The 24537-nt window shown below is 38.9% G+C and overlaps 1 protein-coding gene across 1 annotated transcript in view; it reads right to left on the reverse strand.

Annotated features, from left to right (window-relative positions):
- The window catches only part of LOC119420642 (seizure protein 6 homolog), a 199489-nt gene that overhangs the window by 32857 nt on the left and 142095 nt on the right, over positions 1 to 24537 (reverse strand). The window contains exon 4 of the mRNA XM_037688061.1: positions 15379 to 15574. Coding sequence (XP_037543989.1) covers positions 15379 to 15574 — 196 coding nt within the window. The remainder of the gene's footprint in view (positions 1 to 15378; positions 15575 to 24537) is intronic.

Raw genomic sequence — 24537 nt, forward strand, 5'->3', positions numbered from 1 at the left:
CTGCCTAAATCCCCTGGAATTAGAATAAAACGCATTATATTCATAGACAATGTTTTACATTTGTTTAAGTCAGAACAAATAGTCTTGAGACATCTCAGTTCAGGTTAAATTTATTTACTTATACCCTTTTTTTTGCCCCTTTTTAGTACTTCACAAATTTAATACATTTTTCCTTTCAGAACAGCCAAGACACAACCAACTGAAAACATCAACAAGTTGGCATTAATAGAGTATATTTTCTTTTGGATGTATAGTATTTTTCACAATAATACTGATATTTAACATTAAACATTTGACAGGTTAACGTAAGCTGCTGGGTTTGTCTCTATTTCTTTACTGCTGTTGTCAGTCAGGTCATCTGGACAGTTGCTTTTTAATTTTAATTTTTTGTTGAGAGACTGTTCACCCTCCATCCAAAGGGCTTCATCAGTCAGAGGAGTCACAAGTAAACTGTTTTCCCACCAAGCAGTACACTCCTCAACTCCACACTTCTCAACACAACAAAACAAAACAAACTGACGGACCATTGTTGGGTTTTTTACCAGGATTATTGAGCATGAATTTTGATGTTTGTTGGTTCTCAATTTACCAGGGTTAAGCTATTACAAAAATTTAGTTGAGTAATCAACCACTGTCTCCTTTGCTCAAGTTTAATAATGGCAGTCTTTATGTTTCAGTGTGTTTTATTTATTTATTTATTTAACAAGATTGGAACAGGCAGCACAAACTTCTGCTTCCTAAAACAACCTGTTGTAGATAGATTCTTGAACAACTTCAGTTTGGAGCAATATAGTTTTATTGATGAAAACTTTACATTATGTGGTTATTTACATGGATATCTGATAATGCAGCAGCAGTTGTTTCCTGAGCAGAACACAACACTTCCTGTAGGAAAATGCCTGTGTTATGCAAAACTTATGGCACTGTGAGGGTTTATAAAAAGGGATTGCATGAGGTGCTATACAACTGTTAAGAATAAAGCTGTTTAATTTTTATTAACCTTTATTGAACCAGGCAAATCCCAATGAGATCACAGATCTCTGTTGCAAGGAAGGCCTGGGCCTGAAGGCAGCCTAACATGCATGTTTTTTAGTCTGTGGGAGGAAACCGGAGTACCCAGAGAAAACCCAAGCACAAGAAGAACATGCAAACTCCACACAGAAAAACCCCGGGTCCAATCGGGGATTGAACCCAGGACATTCTTGCTGTGAAACAACAGTACAAACCACTGAGCCGTCGTGCTGCCAATTTAACAATTAAGTAACTAACTTTGGTGATAGCATCAATCCATCCAAATTAAACTTTATGTCCAAACTTGATTCATTCAACAAGCTATCCACAACAGGTAAGATATTATTTGTTAATTCATTTTTCATAAAACTCCACTTAAAAGAACCTGAACTAAATCTTTACCATTTAAAATAGCATGAATTCAAAGAAATTTAATTATGCTCATTAAAATGAAAGTATTTATCACAGAAAATGAGTTTCACCAACTCCATTAAAATAAATCTGACTTGACTGTAGTAAGAGAAAAACAATCAGCCCTAAAAGATTTGTTATCCAAGCAGATAAATTAAGTTACAGCAATTGAAGCGTTTCATTAACGTGTCAAACATATTTTTTTGTCCATTCAGTACATTTTGTTTTTGTGTGTGAACATTCGATTACTTGTGCACATCCATCCATCCATTATCTTTACCCGCTTATTCCATTTTAGGTCACGGGGGTCGCCGGTGCCCATGTCCAGCAATCACTGTACGAGGGGCAGGGTACACCCTGGACAGGTCGCAAGTCCATCACAGGGCCACATAGAGACAAACAACCATTCACTTCCTCACTCACACCTAGGGACAATTTAGAGTTACCAATCAGCCTAACATGCATGTTTTTGGTCTGTGGGAGGAAACCGGAGCACCCAGAGAAAACCCACGTATGCACGGAGAGAACATGCAAACTCCACCCAGAAAGGCCCCTGGACCGGGGTTTGAACCAAGGACCTGCTCGCTGAGAGGCAGCAGCTCTACCAGTTGCTCCACCGTGCTGCCCTACTTGTGCACATGCTGTCAACAAATATAAAAGCACAAGTGTTTTTTCAACCTGTATATTAGCATCACAAACCATCTCTGAATGCATATTTTATTATTTTTCATGCATGCTTCATTTGCTTAAGTACTTAAAAATTGAAAATGCTGCTCTTCAGCCAGTAATAGACAAATGCTGTTGTGTTGGAAGGTATGGTTGAGATGAGGACGCTGGTAATGGTGAGTTCCCAAATGAATTTGGACGAACACATAAAATGCTTTTCACTTCAGGTCTGCTAACTGCTGCACGCTTGTGTGATTGGCTCCTTCTGTGTGTATGTGTAGGAGTATATGTGCTTTTGTGTATGCGTGTGTGTTGCCAGATTGAATCCTATCAGGTAAAAAGCTGGAATTGGATGAAATTTGGCAATGTAAGGGCAGGAGATAATGAAATGTGGGTGAGGAAACAAAACAAACAATGAATACTGTGCAGATACTTAATAGAAGTTTATTTTAGAGACTATTTTACATTTTGGTTATACTGTCATTTAAAGGAAAATTGGTTTTCAAGGAGACACAATTCTGTTGTAGAGAGTTGTCATGAATTGTCAGCTTTTATTTTCATTAAAAAAATAAGATACAGCAGCAGTTTCTTATTAAGCAGTGTGTGGGAGGACGTGACTGTCACTATCCAAGCCGCATGTCCAGGGCTGTGAATCAAAGCACTGCTTTTTACCCAGAGATCAATAGTGTTGTCTCTGGGAAAGTGATTCAGTTGTGCGAAGCAAGACACTATAATTCTGCCCTGATGTGGCCTATTGATATTTATGTGGTTGGGTTAAATCCTTGATTTTAATGGTCATTTATTCAATAAAGACCATGAAACAGAAATAACTTTGGAAAGAAAGACTGAATCCAATCAACGCAGCTCAAAACAGTTGGCAAATGGTGAATCACTGACAGTGGAGTAATCTGGCCAACTTACTTGTCAATACAACCTATTAGGTAAAGTTAATAGAAATAATAACAACAACGATGACAATAATAATGATAATCATAACAACAATAATAATAATAATTATATATATATATATATATATATATATATATATATGTATATAATATATATATATGTATATAATATATATATTTTATGATAATAATGATTAAATGAGGGTCAATTCACCTCACAAGACCCATGGAGCATGTGGAGGAGCATTAATTGCATAACAGATTATAAAGGAAGGAGCGAACAATGCCTCAAAGATCCATCTCTGCCTGATGCCCTCAACAAGTTCTATGCACGCTTTGAAGACCCGAACAGACCACCCAGCACCAAACTCACCTCACCACCGGATGAAGATCATCTCAGCATGACCTCAGCAGAAGTAAGGAGTACTTTCAGATGGATTAATCCACACAAGGCAACCGGCCCAGACAACATCCCCAGAAAAGAGTTGGAAGAATGTGCCGATCAGCTCTGCAAGGTGCTGGCAAACATCTTTAACACCTCACTGGCCCTGGAGACAGTTCCCACCTGCCTGAAGACTGCCACCATCATCCCAGTCCCAAAAAGCTGTAAAGTGACTGGTCTGAATGATTATCGGCCAGTGGCTCTCACACGATAGTCGCTAAATGCTTCGAAAAATTGGTCATGACTCACATCAAAACAACCATCAACATCAACGAGGACCCTCATCAGTATGCATACCGTGAGAACCGATCAACAGAGGATGTCATCTCCTCTGTGGTCCACACTGCGCTTAACCACCTGGAGCAGAAAAACTCTTACGTCCGTATGCTCTTTGTGGACTTCACATCTGCCTTCAACACCATGATCCCCCAAACCCTGATGGGCAAACTATTCACACTAGGGCTAAGCCCCTCCATTTGCAACTGGGTACTAGACTTCTTATCAAACAGACCACAGATAGTGAGGATCCACAACTTCTCCTCTTCCATCATAACCCTCAGCATTGGCTCTCCTCAGGGATGTGTGTTGAGCCCTCTGCTGTTTACTCTGCTCATGTATGATTGTGCAGCTACCCATCCAGGCTGTCACATTGTTAAGTTTGCAGATGATACAGCTGTGGTGGGATGCATCACAAACAGTTATGAGCTTCTACCCTGAGCTTGTTACACTCACTGAATCTCTAACCAGAATAATCACTATGAAAAAATCACATCATGTTGCTGCTGATCTGTTTCAATGTTGCTGCTAATCTGTTTCAACGTTGCTGCTAATCTGTTTCATGTTGAGGTGTTCATGCATGCTTATCTGCTCGCACAGACTCATGCTCATGTTTGTGCTGCTGTTCGACGTAATGTTTTTATGCTATGAGTGCTTAGTGTATTTTTGTTGATGTTTTTTCTTATTTCACATCTTAGATGTTATCATTGTTTTTCTTTTACATTTTATTGTTGGATGTAACTGGGACCCTGTGTATATAATTTTGCTCCACCACATGTACCACATGAGGTGCGAATGACAATAAAGAAACTCTGACTCTGTTAATATTGATAATAATAATAATAATAATAATAATAATAATAATAATAATAATAATAATAATATAACAATAATAATGTAACAATAATGATATTAACAATTATGATAATAATGGGGCAGCACGGTAGTGCTACTGGTAGAGCTGCTGCCTCTCAGTGAGCAGGTCCCTGGTTCCAATCCCGGTCCGGGGGCCTTTCTGGGTGGATTTTGCATGTTCTCTCTGTGCATGCGTGGGTTAGGCGGATTGGTAACTCTAAATTGTCCCTAGGTGTGAGTGAGAGAGTGAATGGTTGTTTGTCTCCTTTGTCTCTATGTGGCCCTGTGATGGCGTTGCAACCCGTCCAGGATGTACCTCGTCCTTCACACAGTGATTGCTGGACATGGGCACTGGCGACCCCCATGACCCAATATGGAAGAAGCAGGTAAAAGATAATGAATGGATGAATGAATGGTTGGATGATGATTATAGAAATATAATAATAATAATGATAATAATAATAATAATAATAATAATTATTATTATTATTATTATTATTATTATTATTATTATTATCATCATCATTATTAATAAAAATAATAATACAATATAAAAATAATAATACAATTCCCAGTCAATGGCATAAATAAACACTGTATGTGACAAAATACTGAAATTGCAAACTAGTTCAGCGTGGAGTATATTAAATATTATGTTATTCAACTTTGATTATTTTTTTATTTTTTTTACAAGTATTGTGCAAAACCTATAATTATCGTACAGGGAATGATGTTGTAATATGTATTATTTTATTTATTATTTTAGTAAATACACTTCTAACTGCCTAAATTTATGACTATTTCATCTTCTATAAAGACAAATGGTCATTTGGAATTTCCTTTTGTAACAATCTAAGCTGACAAAATGCCCATGTTTGGATGTAAGAACTGTAAAAGAAGTACAAGGACCCAAGATGAAAATACAAATTTCACAACTGATGGCAGTGGCTCATTGAGGCTACCATGGTAACCACACACTTGTGTCTCACTCTCTAACAACACTCTTAAAACAGCAAGCAGACAGAAACTTAAAGTCAAAAATAAGCCTCAAACAAACAATCTTCAAAAACTGCAGAACATACCAAATTAGTCCTAAACCATCTGTGGCAGCATGGTCATTACATAAGTCAAATATTTTGTGGTTATACAGTGTTTATTGCTGGAGTTATTACTGGTTTAAAAAGTCACATCACTTCCAGTATTGAAATGATAAAAATAATAATAATAATAATAATTTATATGCTGAGCTGCAATGGAAGTCACTGATGATTTGGATTTGAACAATCTGTACTGTAAGTCCTACAGCAGAGACAGATGCACTGGGTGAATGAAAGCTAAAAAAAGAGTTTGGAAACTTTAATTTTTTCTTATTTTGACCACATGACATCATCACAATCAAATTCAATATTATGTTGTAAAATTTCAAAACGATCTAAACTTGCACTTTATGTAAAATCTGTAAAATATGTCAAAGTGCCAGTTCAGCTACATAAAGTCCAACAATCTGTGTTGTGTTTAAACTTTAAATGGTGGTTTTACTTGCGAGTTTCTCTGAGCTACAGAGCTGCAAAGAGGGTTGAGATTTCCCATTTCAACAATATTTAATTATTTAATATTCTGTCTGAGAGGAAGTGTTCTGCTTTTACAAATTTTGCCCATGTCATACAATGTGCTTCTACTAAAAGTATTTTGTAGTTCACTATTCTTCAACAAGCTGCACATTTTGACGTACATACCAATGTGAGTTTTTCAAAAGCAGTGGAAGAAGTTATGAATAGAAAATCATGTTGGAAAGAAAATGAATTTGGGTAAGTAGGGTGGATCAATGTTTATGTGTTGGAAGGAACACTTAATTACAAGCATACACTAATTATGTATGCATACATTTTTGTTAAAAAGCAATGTGCATTTTTGTAATGTTTTAGGATTTAGACCATCTTTTATCAGTGTCATTTATATAATCAATAAATAAACAGAAATGTTTTGCTCACATGTTTTATAAAATTTAGCTATTAATAATTGTAATTGGATTCAGGAATTACTATGTTTTGGATTTTTTTTTTCTTAAATATTAAATAACGTTATCAAAAATACAACGTCATAGAAATAGAATATAAAAACACAAGTTATCTCTAACTATATATTAGATAAATTAAAAAATATAGATACAATCAGAAAGCAAATGTTTGGTCGTATAATAAGACAAGTGTATGAAATCATGCACCACACTCTGCATGCAAACATGTTTTGTTTTATTAAAAAGAAATGAACCTGAAGTTGTGTGTTCCCCTTCCTAACACACCCCTTTCTCCCATTTTAGTATTAAACAAAAAACACGCCTTTAATCATGTTCCAAGTGTCAGGCACACTGCTGATGTAATAGAGGCATCCATCAGTCTGCCATCACAGAAGGAGCCAACGCTGTAGCAGATATTAATTACCTCGAGCTGAGGAGAACCTCTCCATGCTTCTGTCTCCTTCTCCACGCTTGTCCAATCACATTACTCACAACCTATTATACAGGACAAGGTGAAACTCTGCTTACGAAGCAAACACAAACTAAAAACCCTCTTCGAGAAATGCCTTTTTTCCCCTAACTGACTCAACGTGTCCTGTTTCAATTTGAAAATGTTTTATTAGCCAGATCCTTGACAGTTATAATAAATAATAAAGTAAATTGCTACACATTTCCTGATGAATGGAAATAGGAGTTTGGTGTATTCTTAACACTACATAGCTTGTTGACACTGGAGAAAGATTGATTATTTTTGAACTTTGACTAACCCTGATGTTTTTCTATAATGTCAGCCACCAAAGACGAACATGACGATATATTTTGCATGTCTCTGCATGTATGTACATGTGTGTGTTCATTTGTATTTTAATGGTAATGTCTCATGTACCGGTGGAGTATTTGTTATGGACCTCTCAGACAGGAATTGATAACAAAGTACAGTGCCTTGTGAAAGTATTCGGCCCCCTTGAACTTTTCAACCTTTTGTCACATTTCAGGCTTCAAACATAAAGATATAAAATTTAATTTTTTTGTGAAGAATCAACAACAAGTGGGACACAATCGTGAAGTGGAATGAAATTTATTGGAAGTGTCAAACTTTTTTAACAAATAAAAAACTGAAAAGTGCGGCGTGCAATATTATTTGGCCCCTTTACTTTCAGTGCAGCAAACTCACTCCAGAAGTTCAGTGAGGATCTATGAATGATCCAATGTTGTCCCAAATGACTGATGATGATAAATAGAATCCACCTGTGTGTAATCAAGTCTCTGTATAAATGCACCTGCTCTGTGATAGTCTCAGGGTTCTGTTCAAAGTGCAGAGAGAATCATGAAGACCAAGGAACACACCAGGCAGGTCAGAGATACTGTTGTGGAGAAATTTAAAGCCGGATTTGGATACAAAAAGATTTCCCAAGCTTTAAACATCCCAAGGAGCACTGTGCAAGCAATCATATTGAAATGGAAGGAGTATCAGACCACTGCAAATCTACCAAGACCCGGCCGACCCTCTAAACTTTCATCTCAAACAAGGAGAAGACTGATCAGGGATGCAGCCAAGAGGCCCATGATCACTCTGGATGAACTGCAGAGATCTACAGCTGAGGTGGGAGAGTCTGTCCATAGGACAACAATCAGTCGTACACTACACACATCTGGCCTTTATGGAAGAGTGGCAAGAAGAAAGCCATTTCTCAAAGATATCCATAAAAAGTGTTTAAAGTTTGCCACAAGCACCTGGGAGACACCAAACATGTGGAAGAAGGTGCTCTGGTCAGATGAAACCAAAATCAAACTGTTTGGCCACAATGCAAAACGATATGTTTGGTGTAAAAGCAACACAGCTCATCACCCTGAACACACCATCCCCACTGTCAAACATGGTGGTGGCAGCATCATGATTTGGGCCTGCTTTTTGTCAGCAGGGACAGAGAAGATGGTCAGAATTGATGGGAAGATGGATGGGGCCAAATACAGGACCATTCTGGAAGAAAACCTGTTTGAGTCTTCAAGAGACCTGAGACTGGGAAGGAGATGTATCTTCCAACAAGACATTGATCCAAAACATAAAGCCAAATCTATAATGGAATGGTTCACACATAAATGTATCCAGGTGTTGGAATGGCCAAGTCAAAGTCCAGACCTGAATCCAATCGAGAATCTGTGGAAAGAACTGAAGACTGCTGTTCACAAATGCTCTCCATCCAACCTCACTGAGCTCGAGCTGTTTTGCAAAGAAGAATGGGCAAGAATTTCCGTCTCTCCATGTGCAAAACTGATAGAGACATACCCCAAGAGACTTGCAGCTGGAACTGCAGCAAAAGGCGGCGCTACAAAGTATTAACGCAAGGGGGACGAATAATATTGCATGCCCCACTTTTCAGTTTTTTATTTGTTCAAAAATTTGACACATCCAATAAAGTTCATTCCACTTCATGATTGTGTCCCACTTGTTGTTGATTCTTCACAAACAAATAAAATTGAATATCTTTATGTTTGAAGCCTGAAATGTGGCAAAAGGTTGAAAAGTTCAAGAGGGCCGAATATTTTCGCAAGGCACTGTAATATCTACAACTAGGCCTGTCGCAATAAACAATAAATCAATTAATCGCATGATAAATGAAAATTATCAACCTAATTTTCATTTATCGGCTTTCTCGTTTCTTCGTCTCTCTCTTTCTACTGAAGACACTGAATGACAAAAGGCTCAACTCCGGTGCTCTTCACTGACCCCTCCCTTTCTCGTCTCTTTAAAATCCATTTTAACTGTACAAAATTGCATTTTTGGATCGTTAAAAGCAGCTAAGCTGAAAAGCTAAGCTAGGAGCTAAGCTAACAGGCCGACCTCGACCTTGGGGAAAAAACCCTCTGTCTTGTCGAAGCATCAAAATTCACGGTTGAAACCCATGCCTTCATGTAAAAAGTTGTTTTTCCTCTGCAAAAAGAAGCTGAAAACTTGTTTACTGATTTTTTTAATTAAAAGCCTTGTGGGAAAAACGCTATGCTAAAGAGTTCAAACCACACAGAGCATCCGCCATTTTGAGAACCAAAACAAAGGAAGGAGAGACAGCCCACATAATGCGGCCTCCCTCCCATTTTTCTTAAAGAGACACGCTGCTCGCTCCCTCACTATCCATCCTTCCCTTCAAACGGTCTTATGCTGCCATCAAGTGGTCAAAAAAGGTACTACATTCCAAACATTTTTCACAAATTTGACATTACTAATTTTAGTCAAATTTCAAACAATATTATAATTTATCGCAATCATTTCAGAGACAATTAATTGCCCAGCAAAATTAGTTATCGTGACTGGCCTATCTACAACTCATCCAATGTTAGAGCCATTAAGCAGAAATTTGCTGTGGTACCTGCTGAGTATCCAACATAATTCACATGTTGTATGTTTTACTTTACACTTTGGCATCAACCTTGTTTGACTGTTTTCTACAACTCTCATGAACTCCTATAAAGAATTCATAAAGTAATTATTAGACATAGATCTCTAAAGTATTAACTTTTTGAGGTCAAACCATTTTAAGATAGCCACCATGGCTAACTGAACTTAGTAAAATAATAATCATATTAATAATAATAATAATAACAATAATAATGATAATAAAATCTTCTACCCAGTCAATTTTACAGATTTAGAGCTAAAACCTGATGTGGCAGTTAAAAAGAAAGAGTGACAAAGCACCATTTATTTTGTTATTCTGACTTATTAAATTATCACTAATATTTGATTTCTTACAAGCCGTGCTCTCTAGTGGCATTGACTAAAAGACTTGAGAAAGAATTGGAAGTGGCAGAAATGAAGATGTTGAGTTTCTCCTTAGGAGTGACAAGGATGGATAAGATTAGGAATGAGATCATCAGAGGTACAGAAGAGGTTGAACAACTGGGAGATAAAGTTAGAGAGACCAGACTGAGATGGTTTGGACATGTCCAGAGGAGGGACAGTGAGTATAATGCTACAAGGATATTAGAAATGCAGCTGCCAGGAAAAAGACAAAGAGGAGATATATGGATGCAGTTAGAGAGGACATGGAGGTAGTTGGAGTGAGGACAGAGGATGAAAAGGACAGAGTGAGATGGAGGAGGATGACTCACTGTGGAGACCCTGAAGAGGGGAAAGCCAGAAGAAGAAGACGAAGATTAGATTTTTTTTCCCCACCTTCACATAATTTGTGATGACTTCTGGCTCCAAACTAAGGTGTTGACAGCCACATTCCAAATTTGAAGTGCTGAATTAGTGGCTCACAAAAAGTAGGTGACTTGTTTTTTTTTTTGTTTGTTTTTTCATTCATTCAACTTTTATTTATACATGTTAGTCTCATTGAGTCACGAGGACTCATGTACAAGAGAGACCTGCCTCGGACAAAATCACAGATAAGGTACAGACAGCAATAAACAACAATAAAATGCAAATAAAGTAAAAATAAAAAGTAGTGTTATGAACCAAAATCAAATCAAGATACCTTATAAAACAAGATAAAATACTAAAGTTCTAAAAACAGGGACATGTTTGCTTTGATTTTTCTATTGAATGTATCAGTTGTTTAAAATCCCATAAAGAGGTCAAAGTGGACAGCTTCATGTTTTTTTTGTTTTTTTTGCAAGGTGTTCCAGGAAACAGGAGCAGAGTAAAAAATACCTTATTGCTGAGTTCAGTCAGCACTGAGGGACACTGCAGGTAAAGATGTCCTGAGAGCGCATGTTGTAACTGCACTGACAACGTGACATGTAGGAGGAGATACATGAAGGAAGCAGACCAAGGAGTGATTTATAGATGAAAATGTACCAGTTTAAGAGTCTGCATGAAGTTAATGATGACCAATTGACCAGTCATGTTGCTGGAAATATCTGATTTTATCCAAGAACTACAGGAAAAATGTGCAGAAAATTGATTCAGGGTGTGTCTTGCATTTCACAAACATGCGCTTCACAGCAAGATGTGGTGTTCTTAAAAAAAAGAAGAAAAAAACAAAGATATCGTTTGACATGCAACTAACGTAAAAAAATAAAACAACATAGTTCACTATCATTATTCAACCTGACCACGCTCAACGCAAATCCAATCAACAGTATTATTTTGATGCTCCTTTTCATTTTCTTACTGAACAAAACGCCCCAGTAAATTGGTGGAATGAATGTTTTGTCCACCAGCTCCCTCCAACCTCCATCCACTAAAATCGATGAGGCATGTAATTGGTGGTTGCTTTGTGTTATTGCTAAGATAAACACACATTGTTAGGGGCATGGAAGATCAATGTCATGCAAAAGCGAACAAGGGATATGCAGGAAATTATAGGCCATCATATTCACCAACAACATGACAACTATTTCTGCTTACAGGCTTTGTTTCTGCCACGCACTTGTCATCCTGCAGTTTGATTACATGTAATGATTTCGCCTTGAAAAATGTAATCTTTGCGATGATGAAAGAAAACCACTCTTTAAAAAATTAGTTTGAATTACTAAGATTAAAGATGAAGATGCAGGAAGCCTTTATACATAGCAGGCCATATTATTATTTGCAGTATTTTCATTTAATCATTGTTAAATAACATATGGTTAACTTGGGCATTTTATTTCTAAATATGAGATGACTACATGTCTGTAAATGTACAACCCCTTGTTAGAGAAAATGCTAAAATAAGCATCTCTAACTGTGCAGATAGGCACATACTCATACCTGCAATAACACATTATTAGTTATAGTAATCATGAACTAAATAAACTAATTACTAGGTTAGTGTTGACATTTATGTGTTTCATCAACAATGCAACATTAGAAACAAAAATCAAAGAAAAAGCTTGATGCATTGTGTTTACTGAATATGTTGCTCCTCTGCAGGGAGTCAGTGTCAGACTCACTGAATATGTGTGCTTTTAGCGAGGTAGATGATAGAAAGGACAATGTTTACGTTGTGAAAGCTTGCTGGTTATCTTAGATTTGTAGAAGGAAATAAACTTAAAAAAAAAAAAAAACTATCAGCGAACAAATAACACTGTGCCAAGGTGATAATAAGAGTCTGTCAGCTGCAAATACTCGTACTTTAGATTTGAATAAATGCCTGCAGGCGGAGCACAGCTCCAACAGCACCAGTGATATTAAACTGCCAGCTTTGGACTGAGCTGAAACAGACTCTCTAAGGAAAGTTTGATGTGTAAGATAACACTGCAAACAACTATACAGATGCCATTTGTTACCAAGATTATTAATAAAACTCCAACCGCTTGGCTGACTGTTTGCTTTCAGCTCCATATGTTTGATCTAATCACTTACTGCTTGCTCTCGATGAAGACGGTCACTTCACCCACTCCTGCCTCCCTCCTGCTTTTTGCTCTTTTGTCCTGTGAACCTTTTTCAGAGCCTCTCTAAACATATCTTCTAAACTGTAAATCATGGATTTGGTCAGCTGGTCTCTCAACACAACGGATAACATTTTCTTGACGGGAATACAAGGTGAAGGAGAGCCCTCATGCCTTGAAGGGACATTCGCTTTGGGATACACCATGGATTCCTGGAGCCAGTGGAAGATGGTGTGTCTCTCTGTATTGTCCGATGAGGACGTAGAAGACGTGTACATATTGGATTTATGATAGCGGGATTTTTGCTTTTTGGAATCGGTGAGTTTCTGACTTATCAACAAATTCGGAAGATGTTGGCAGCAGATCTGGCAATTTTGAAGATGTCTGCCATTTGTAAAGGAAGGTGTGCCCAGACTCTATTGCTTTTCGAGCTAAGCCGTAAGCTGGATGCAATTCCTGCGAATCGTAGACCATTTGTGGCTTCTGGAACTCATTGGCATGAAGGATTTGACCTCGGGGAAGGCTATAAGCGCGGCCCGGCGGAGTGACCACAAATCTGGCTGTTTTGGATTCACCATTCCTAAGTACCAGTAGAACTTGTAAAGGCAGTCATTAAAAAATCAAGCAGTCTGCCTGTCCCAAAACAAATGTTCTCAAATCTGGCTACCTCGCTTGGCCTTGAATAGGCCAGCTATCTCAAATTCTCCCAGAGGTTATGTGAATAATGACACTCTGCTGCTCCTCCTCCTACCCCCCTCTCCCGAGGACATCTGTGAGCCTTATCAGAACTGTGCCGCTGATAGACACTGTGCCATCTTATCAGGACTATGGAACTTTCTGGTAGTGTCCACGGACAACTCACCGCCTTTGTTGACTTCCTCATGGATAAATATATTATGATGTCATTGTATGTCACTGTTTATGTTGCGAGGTCTTTTTTGAAACTTTCACACTGTGCCCCTGCCAGGACATGGTGTGAGATATGTTTTTTTTTTTTTTTTACTTCCTTCACCCTCGTGTTCTCTTTTCCTCATTTACATTGTATGTTTGTATGTAACAGGTCTCTCTTGTAAATCAGTCCTCAAGGCTCAATGGGAACTAACCGGTATAAATAAAGGTTGAATGAACGAATAATCCATTATTAAGATGTCTAAAGTAGACGTCGATTCTGTCCTCATTGCTATTAGCCAGCAGATTTGCAGACTAGAAACTATAAAATATGTTATACGATGACGATTGAGAACTTACTTTAGTTTGTACTTTATAACAAAGTGCACAAAGAACTGCAAAAGGGGGTCATTGTTTGGTAAAAGCAAAAAATACACAGAAATATGTTGCTACCCTCAGCAGTTACACTTTTAAGAATCGTTCATTCACTTATAATTACCCAACACTGACTCAGATTGGCAATTTTTCCATTTTACAACTTAAGTTATAAGTTTTAATGGGAAATTTCAGTTTGTCTGTTTAACACAATTTGTGTTTTATAAAGCAGCAAAACTGATCACTCATTGAGTCATAAATTAAAATGAGATTTACAAGTGGTACATTTAATCCAAGTTAACTCAAACTATGATGGTCATGGTGTTACCTAACAATAACAAAGTAAATTTAAATCCAAAAACACATTTTACAATTTATTATTAAAGTTAATTCAACCCCTTAAGAGCTGAAGAATGAAAAAAAGTCCATCCATCCATCCATCCATTATCTTTACCCGCTTCTTCCTTTTTGGGTCGCGGGAGTCACTGGTGCCCATGTCCAACCATCACTGTATAAGAGGCAGGGGACACCTGGACAGGTCTCCAGTCCATCACAGGGACACATAGAGACAAATGTGACAAACAACCATTCACTCTCTCACTCACACCTAGGGACAATTTAGAGCTACCAATCAGCCTAATATGCATGTTTTTGGTCTGTGGGAGGAAACTGGAGTACCCGGAGGAAACCCACGCATGCACGGAGAGAACATGCAAACTCCACCAAGAATGTCCTCCGGACCGGGATTTGAACCGGGGTGACCTGCTCGCTGAGATGCAGCAGCTCTACCAACTGCAGCACCGTGCTGCCCATGAAAAAAGTCATTTTTACAAATTTGACACAAACATCAAATGTCTTTTGTCATTCATTTTCACAAATTTACACTATTGTGTTGTTTTTAAATAGTAATTTTCTTATTTTATGAGCAATAAATTATGTTTAGGTCATTTTATATGCCAATTTCACAACATTCAATTGAAATGTGAGAGAAAAAAATAAATTTTCAACAAGTAATTGTCATTAAGTTGGATGTTTTTGAATAGATAGCGACCTAAGTCAGCAGCCGCAGACAAATAAAGAAAAAATACAAATTAATAATTACAAGTTCTGTTCAGATCCAAAATTTTTCTCCAATGTTCCCAACTCCATAAGTCCATTTGGATCAAGACCCGTGTAAGAACTGCTGGACTGATCAAGCTTAGAAAAACTTAACTTACCTTGATAACGCAGCAGGAGGAGGAATCCTGAATTCAGTCGCTGATTGCTTCGGAAACGGATCGAGATCTGGTTGCTCCAGCTGCGCAGAACAAGGCCCCTCATCAAGACTGACTCGTTGGCCAGGATGAGAGGTTCTTGACCACCTGTGTCCTCCACCGTCACCTGCTCCCCCTCCATCACACTGACGTTCAGCACCTGAAAAACATGCAATGCAGCACGATTACACACCGACTACATTTGCTGCATCTGTGAATGCTTTATAATCTACTTATTTAGTTGGTTTTTTTTACGCCAAACTATTTTTCCATTTAAAAAGACAGATGTTGCATTTAGAAATTCAAAACCTTAACGCACACAAAGCAGCACAGTGCATTCATAGCGCCGAGCTTCAGTTCACACAAGATGCGATCTAAGATGAGCACCACCAACACAGTTTCTATTTAAGATCAACTTTAATCTATTAATGCTGCTGTGAAAAACTGGGTCACCTGCTGCGTTAGTTTGCTCACTTGTCTACCAGCACAATTAGAAGCGGAAATATTTAGTCAGTTCCTGTGTCGACCTGCTGCCAGACTCTTCTTGAGTAATTGTGGATTCTGTCTGGGTCATTCCACTTATGGTTTGTTGCACAAATGATTCATCGTCTTCCTGCACTCTCGTTGTGCCTGTAAGCAACTCTGTCAGCAGTGCTTTATGTCTTCAACAGGTTGAGCAGCATCTGCAGCTAAATCTGGGGAAGGAATCTCAGGAGGACCTCGTGCAGTTAAACTGTCGGGATAATAGAGTGCTGACACCCATTGGAGAAACATTTCATTTTTTCCCCGGAGTGCTATAAAATATCCAACAGCAGGTCATATAATGTGCAAAATATTACACTCACTATGGTTTTAGTTTTGGTTTTAAAATCTACAAAGTGTATAGAAAAAGTGTTGGGTAACTTTTTTTTTCTTCTGATGTCCATTTTGACATTGCTAATGAAAGACTACAACACTAATTCTAAAAAAAAAAGTGTGGATGTTGTGTAAAAATGTGCAAAACTTTAAATTATTTAATAATTAATTTAAACTTAATGGACCTTTTTTAAAAACAAGGTTATTTTGAATTTGATAGGAACAACACATCAAAAATTTTGAGTCAAAAGAATCAAAAGCCATTAAAATTACACAGTATAAGGATCCGTGGGAAGTTAGTGCGGTCCTTATTACCATCAAGCTACTGACTGGACCTGCTAACAAAACCATGCCGCTAACAGAACAGAACCATGATGTTGAAAGAACCTCACTGCTAACCGAATCACACTGTTTCTTTTTCAACTTTGGCGCCTTGTTTTTAGTATTTTAGTAGTGTTTAAATGTTTTTTACTATGTTAGTAGTATTTTTAGTATGTTTTTAGTATTTTTGCTGCATCCTTTGATATTTCTTGTTGTTGTTTTTTGTTTGTTTGTTTGGTGAGTCGAGACGGTTCTTCTCGTCCTAAGCATTTCATTGCATTGTTGACCTTGTGTTGATTTTGCATATGACAAAATAAACCTAACCTAACCTAACCTAACCTAACCTTCGAAGTGTATTTTGCAACTGATTATGTCAGTTGATAACAGGTCAGTAAGAGGACTGGTTAGAAAACTGAACATTTTTGGGAAGTAAATAAAGTGAAAATGGGTAGAGGTTAACCACTTTCTTAAAAAAAAACTTTCTTAAAATGGAACAATTTAGAAACAATGCTACTCAGTGAAAAACTAGGAAGATGTCTCCAGCTTACACTGATTTAAAGTTTATCAAAAGATTTCAAGAATCTTGAGAAAGAACAAAGAACCTAGCTAAAAGCCAGTTTTAGATACTTGTGATCTTTGGGTCCTCAGGAGCCAATGCATTAAAAACAGGTCTGATCCTGTTATGGAGGATGACTGTGTGGGCTCAGCAACGTCCACAAATAATTCTGTAAACACCGTTCACAGCACCTTTCACAAATACAGGTTAAAGCTCTGTCATGAGAAATAAACAAATAAAAGCCATATGTGAAAACCATCCACAAAAGACAGTTTTAGCTAGGTTCAAGATAATTTAAAATGAACTGAGGCAAAGTGTAAACCAGTTCTGTGGTCAGAGAAAACTTTTGTTCTTTCAGCTTGTTTCTCTACAGGGGTCACCAAAGCGAGTCATCCTCCTCCATCTCTGTCCTCGCCGCGCTCAGAGCAGTTGCAGCTTCACAGGCTCCCGGAACTATCCCAGTTTTTAGAAGTTTTGATATTGACTCTGTGCCTGACTTCGGACGATTTATGCGTGTGAACTATAGCCGAACCAAATTGATGAAAATCAGAGCGGATTTGCCACAAAATTTTTCATTCAACCTTTATTTAGACAGGTAAATTCCATTGAGCCTCGGGGACTCGTTTACAAGAGAGATCTGGAATATATTGGATATCATCAACAAACTCAAAACTACGTTCGGCAGAATGTAGAACTCAAAGTCATCTACCTGGAAGCTGCAGCAGGCATTCCAATGGGCAGAGGAGGAAGCGCTGCTCCCGTTTTATGAGGAGAGGATGCCGGGCAGGGGTTATGGTGAGGCTACGAGGTAATGCTAAAGCTGGAAAACTCCAGATGCCGTCTCCCTTTCTGTCGAACGTCTGCTCTTTGGACAACAAGATGGAATTGCTTCGTCTGAGAGCAGGCGTTTTAGAAGAGATGATGAAGTGTGCGGTGCTTTGTCTCACAGAAACGTGGATTACAAGCAAAACGCCAAATACAGTCTTCCAGCTGGATGACAGACTTTTTTTTCGAGCGGACTGCTGCAGCGAGCTAACGGGGAAATCACGGGGAGGCGGAATGTGAATTTACGTGAGTAAAAGTTGGTACACGAACTGTACTGTTGTAAATAGCTCATGCTCGAAGGCTTTGGCACAACTAACAGTAAAATGTCGGCCACATTATCTACCCCGCGAGTTCACAGTGACTTCATCACAGTTATTTACATTCCTCCGTATGCTAATGCTAATGACGCCTTACAAGAACTTCATGATATAATCAGTTTGCTACAGAACAAACACCCTGAAACTCTCTACGTGGTAGCCGGAGACTTTAATCACATGAATCTAAAAGATTGTCTCCCAAGCTTCTACCAGCATGTGTGCATACAAACATGTAGAGACTACACACTGGACCGTGTTTACACGAACGTAAAATATGCATACAAAGCCGAACCCCGCTCCCACCTAGTACTGTCAGACCACATCTCAATCTTCCTGGCTCCTGCTTACATGTCCCCACTGAGATGCTCCAGTCCAGTACAAAAGAAAGTTAAATGTTGGATCCAGGACAGTGGCCCCATACTGAGAGATTGTTTTGATCGAACAGACTGGCAGGTTTTCAGAGAAGCTGCTGAAAATGGAGGATTGCTTGATCTGGACCAATATGCATCCTCAGTTTTGGGTTACATTAGTACATGTACTGACACCATCTCCACTATCAGATATGTTAAAAGCTGCCCAAACAGAAAACATTGGCTGAATGCAGAGGTGCACACCCTGCTAGAAGCCATGAACACTGCCTTCAGGTCTGGAAGCTCAGCCGAGCTGAGTAGGATAAGGAAAGTGCTGGTTGCTGGTATTAAGAAGGCCAAGGCCACATATGCAAAGAGGATCGAGGGTCAAGTCATCTCACAAGACCCTAAGAGCATGTGAAGGGGCATTAAGTGCATAACAGATTATAAAGGAAGGAGCGAACAATGCCCCAAAGACCCATCTCTGCCTGATGCCCTCAACAAGTTCTATGCATGCTTTGAAGGCCTGAACAGACCACCCAGCACCAGACTCTCCTCACCACCGGATGAAGATCATCTCAGCATGACCTCAGCAGAAGTAAGGAGTACGTTCAGGAGGATTAATCCACACAAGGCAACCGGCCCAGACAACATCCCCAGAAAAGTGTTGAAAAAATGTGCCGATCAGCTCTGCAAGGTGCTGGCAGACATCTTTAACACCTCACTTACTCTGGAGATAGTTCCCACCTGCCTGAAGACAGCCACCATCATCCCAGTCCCAAAAAGTTGTAAAGTGACTGGTCTGAATGACTATCGGCCAGTGGCCCTCACCCTGATAGTCGCTAAATGATTCAAAAAATTGGTCATGACTCACATCAAAACAACCATCAACATCAACAAGGACCCTCATCAGTATGCATACCGTGAGAACCGATCAACAAAGGATGCCATCTCCTCTGTGGTCCACACTGCGCTCAACCACCTGGAGCAGAAAAACTCTTACGTCCGTATGCTTTGTGGACTTCACATCTGCCTTCAACACCATGATCCCCCAAACCCTGATGGACAAACTACTCACACTAGGACTAAGCCCCTCCATTTGCAACTGGGTACTAGACTTCTTTACAAACAGACCACAGTTTGTGATGATCTGCAACTTCTCCTCCTCCACCATAACCCTCAGCACTGGCTCTCCTCAGGGATGTGTGTTGAGCCCCCACTGTTTACTCTGCTTCGGTAGAGATTCTTCGGTGGCACTGAAGGCAAGATTGTTTACTACCAGTGTTTTATTGGCAGGTCCTGCTCCTGAGGCAGAGACCCTAGCCCCCTTTTGGCTCTTTTCTCCAACATAGTCAACCATAATTGACCTTCCCTGCTCATGTATAACTGTGCAGCTACCCATCCAGGCTGTCACATTGTAAAGTTTGCAGATGATATAGTGGTGGTGGGATGCATCACAAACAATGATGAGTCCAGCTACAGGCAAGAGGTGGAACACCTGGAGAGCTGGTGCAAAGAGAACTACCTTCACATCAATGTGAAGAAGACAAATGATATGATTTTGGACTTCAGAAGGAACAAACACACCTACACCCCCCTGAACATAAGAGGATCTGCAGTGGAAGTGGTCTCCAGCTACAAGTACTTGGGTGTAAACATGAATGACAACCTCAGCTGGGGCAACAACACCACCAGCCTGATCAAGAAAGCTCATCAGAGACTCTACTTCCTCAGAATGCTGAGATGAACTGGTCTGGGAAGCTCAGTCCTCACCTCCTTCTAAAGGTGTGCAGTGGAGAGCATCCTGTGCTCTAGCATCAACGTGTGGCATGGAGGCTGCACAGCTGCAGAAAGAAAAGCTTTGCAGAGAGTGGTGAAGGCTGCACATACTGTATGTCTGTTGGAGTCAGCCTCCCTACCATCACAGACATATACACCTCCATATGCAGGAAAAGGGCCACCTGCATCATGAAGGACCCCACTCACCCAGCACACACACTTTTTGCCCCGCTCCCCTCAGGAAGGAGGTTGAGGAGCATTATGTGTAGAACCACTAGACTGAAGAACAGCTTCTACCCTGAGGCTGTTAGACTCATGATACTCTAACCAGAATAATTACTGTGAAAAATCACATCATGTTGCTGCTGATTTATTACAATGTTGACGTGTTCATGCATGCTCATCTGCTTACACAGACTCATGTTCATGTTTGTGCTGATGTTCGACATAATGTTTTCATGATATTAGTGCTTAGTGTATATTTAGTTGATGTTTTTCTTAGTTCATATCTTAGATGTTATCATTGTTTTTCTTTTAGATTTTATTGCTGGATGTTGGACCCTGTGTGCATAATTTCGCTCCACCACATGTACCACATGAGGTGCGAATGACAATAAACAATCTCTGACTCTAACTGCATCCATATCTCTCCTCTATAACTTTTTTTTCCTGGCAGCTGCATTTCTAACATCCTTCTACCAATATACCCACTGTCTCTCCTCTGGACATGTCCAAACCATCTCAGTCTGGCCTCTCTAAATTTATCTCCCAGTTGTTCAGCCTGTGCTGTACCTCTGATGATCTCATTCCTAATCTTATCCATTCTTGTCACATATTTCAGTAAGACAATGCTAAACCACTCAACAGCATGGCTTCATAGTAGAAATGGCTGTGTGTTAATGATCTGTACAGCCAGCATGTCCATATGAGGATTAGTGTATTTTGATTGTATGATGGTTATTTATTTGCAATCAGTTTTTCAGTCTCTTTTTTTTTTGGATCATTGTGATGCTTTCTCTATTTTGTTTACTTGGTATTTAGTTCTGATCAGTCTGTGCTTTCAGTTCAGTTTCACCCTGCTCAGTTTCCTGCGCCTGCCCCGCCCACTCTCACCTGACCCTCGCTGTCTCTCCAGGTGTTTGTCATTCTCCTTCATTACTCTTGTCTTTATATTTACTGTCTTAGTCTGTTCCTCAGTCTGGCAGTAACTGTCCTCTCCTCTCTGCGAGGCAGCTACGTTTGGTGAATTTATTTACGTTTTTTTTTTTTTTTGTGTGTGGTGCTATGCTAACCTTTTGTTTTTTTTCATAATAAAAGTCTAAATTTGCATTTTAACTGCTCCCCTCTTTCTGCATTCTGTGTCCATCTGCCAACCAACCCACCCCAACCTTGACAGTTCAGACCTTTCATCCATTTAAAACAGTTGATGCATCTGTAGTGATGTAGCTGTTAGCTTAGTAATTAGTAATAATAATTACTAATAAGCTACTAATAATTAATTAGTAGCTTCACTACTAATTAATTATTCTTAAAGCTAGTTCAAGCACAAAGAATATTAATTGTTTAATTACAACAGATTATTTTCTTTTTCGAGTTAAATTTCTTCCATGTGACCAAGATAACTTGTGAGTGGAGTGTTTAATCTGTGACATGAGACGCCATTTTATCTTTGTCCCATCAGAATAAATGCGGTCATTTATTTAACAGAATCAAAATTTAACATCAAACATGTACACAAAGATTTGCTGATCTGTTTCTGATTAATAAACTTGGCACGATTTACTAACAAGACAACAGAACATTACTGATTGAGACTGATTCATCTCTGAAGGCATCTAGCTTGATTTACTGGCGAATCGAGAAGTTTAAAGAGGAGGAATAGATTTAAGGGGGGAGTTTAGATGGATGAAAGTTATGTGTTGAACCAGAAAATTGCACCCTTCCTCCGACATCCAGCTCAGCCCTCCGTTACACTTCAGGGTGTCAACGGCTTGTTACTTGAGATGGTGGATACCTCCACTCCGGAACAGAAGTCCATTGGTACGCTCCCTTTTCAGCGTCTCTGGTCAGAGTAGCTGGGGTCGTCAGAAATCGTGACGAAGTACTCGGTTCAACAGAATACGCTTCCTTAGAAGTTGAGCATTTACTGCTCGGGATGAGTCACAGCCGAGGCAGGCTGTGACTACGCTGGAATGGAGAGACCCTTGGCACATGGTCAAATCCATCCGCTACTTAGTTGAGTCTCATCTTTGACTGAAAGTTCCAGCAAGACTGGAAAAGACTGTGAAGACTCCAAAAGACGACGAAGACTAAGCCTTAGACTGAATAGTTCCAAGAAGTGTTGCCTTTTAAAGGGGTATCCACTTCCTGTTACGTGGTACTTCCTGATTGGTTGAAACAACCAGCAGGGGTGTAGTTTTAGTGATGTCAGAGGGTCACTAGGAGTCAGGAGACAGCAGGAATGTTTTAAGAATGGTTAGTACAGACGGAGAAATGTTTTTATGAAATGAGAGGATGCAGGTGCCAGCAGTTCTTATTTACTGTCTGAGAGTTTTAAAAACAAGACACTTCGTTCTCATAACTTGTCTCTGACTTCCGACTGACGTCCACTACTCCTCATTCAGACAGAAAACTAAATGCACACTTACTTCGTAGACATTTAACTGTATGATCAAAGTCTAATGAGGTTTAAAAATCATTAATACTGTTTCACAGTTGATTTAAATGAGTGGTTCACTTCAACATTTAGAAATGGTATGAACTAAACACACTTTTGATTATCAAGATATCTTAAAATAGTACTGATAATGTAAAAAGAAGAGTGTTCTTTCAATTGATTAATTCAGGATACAATTAAATAGTCTCTTGATGAGATAATTTGTATTTCTGGATTCAAATCAATTAAATTACAGTTCCTGTATCCTGAAGGTCCTCAGAGACAGATTGATGTCGGAGGTCTAGTTCACTACACATCATAAAAAATAAAAATAAAAAACAGTAAAAATGACCCAGGATTGTTGAACAACTACTGCCTACATCAGACAAAACAAAACATTTCCCTTCAAAAGCTCCAGAACCTGATCACCTCAGTTTAGTAGGAATTAGTAGTAATAGTAGTAATAGTAGTAATTTTTCTAGGAAATTTGAAAATCAAGGCGGCACGGTGACTCAGTCGGTCGAACTGTTGCCTCTCAGCGAGAAGGTCATTGGGTCAAATCCTTTAGGGGCCTTTCTGGTGGAGTTTGCATGTTCTCTCCATGCATGTGTGGGTTTTCTCCGGGTACTCCAGTGTCCTCCCACAGACCAAAAACATGCATGTTAGACTGATCGGTAACTCTAAATTGTCTCTAGGTATGAGAGAGATAATGGTTGTTTGTCTCGTTTGTCTCTATGTGTCCCTGTGATGGACTGGATACCTGCCCAGGGTGTCACCTGTCTCTCGCACAGTAATGGCTGGAAAAAGGCACCATTGACCTGAAAAGGAAGAAGTGGGTAAAGATAATGGATGAATTTGTAAACCATTGCATTTAGTTTTTATTTATATGTAACACAATGTACCAATGTTTTCTGTTTTTTTTTTTTATTAATGTGTAAATTTCTATAAGTATTCTTTGGGGATAAGATATCAAATGTCCTTTCTGGGCTTTTTGCATTGTTTTATTTATTTATTTGTTTATCAGAGTCAGAGTCAGAGTCAGAGTCAGAGTTTCTTTATTGTCATTCGCACCTCATGTGGTACATGTGGTGGAGCGAAATTATGTACACAGGGTCCCAGTTACATCCAACAATAAAATGTATAAGAAAAACAGTAATAACATCTAAGATATGAACTAAGAAAAACATCAACTAAATATACACTAAGCACTCATAACATAAAACATTGAACATCAGCACAAACATGAACATGAGTCTGTGAGCAGATGTGCACGCATGAACACATCAACATTGAAACAGATCAGCAGCAACATGAAACAGATCAGCAGCAACATAATATGGTTTTATTTATCTTGTTGGAAAGTTTTGCATTGTTGTCATGTCTGGTCATAATAAAATTATGCACTGTTAGTATTGTAAACAGTGCCTATGAACTAAAATGAGATATTTTGGACATCAAATTCAT

This window comes from Nematolebias whitei, chromosome 14, assembly GCF_014905685.2.
Source record: "Nematolebias whitei isolate Nwh7 chromosome 14, NemWhi1, whole genome shotgun sequence".
Taxonomy (NCBI): Eukaryota; Metazoa; Chordata; class Actinopteri; order Cyprinodontiformes; family Rivulidae; genus Nematolebias; species Nematolebias whitei.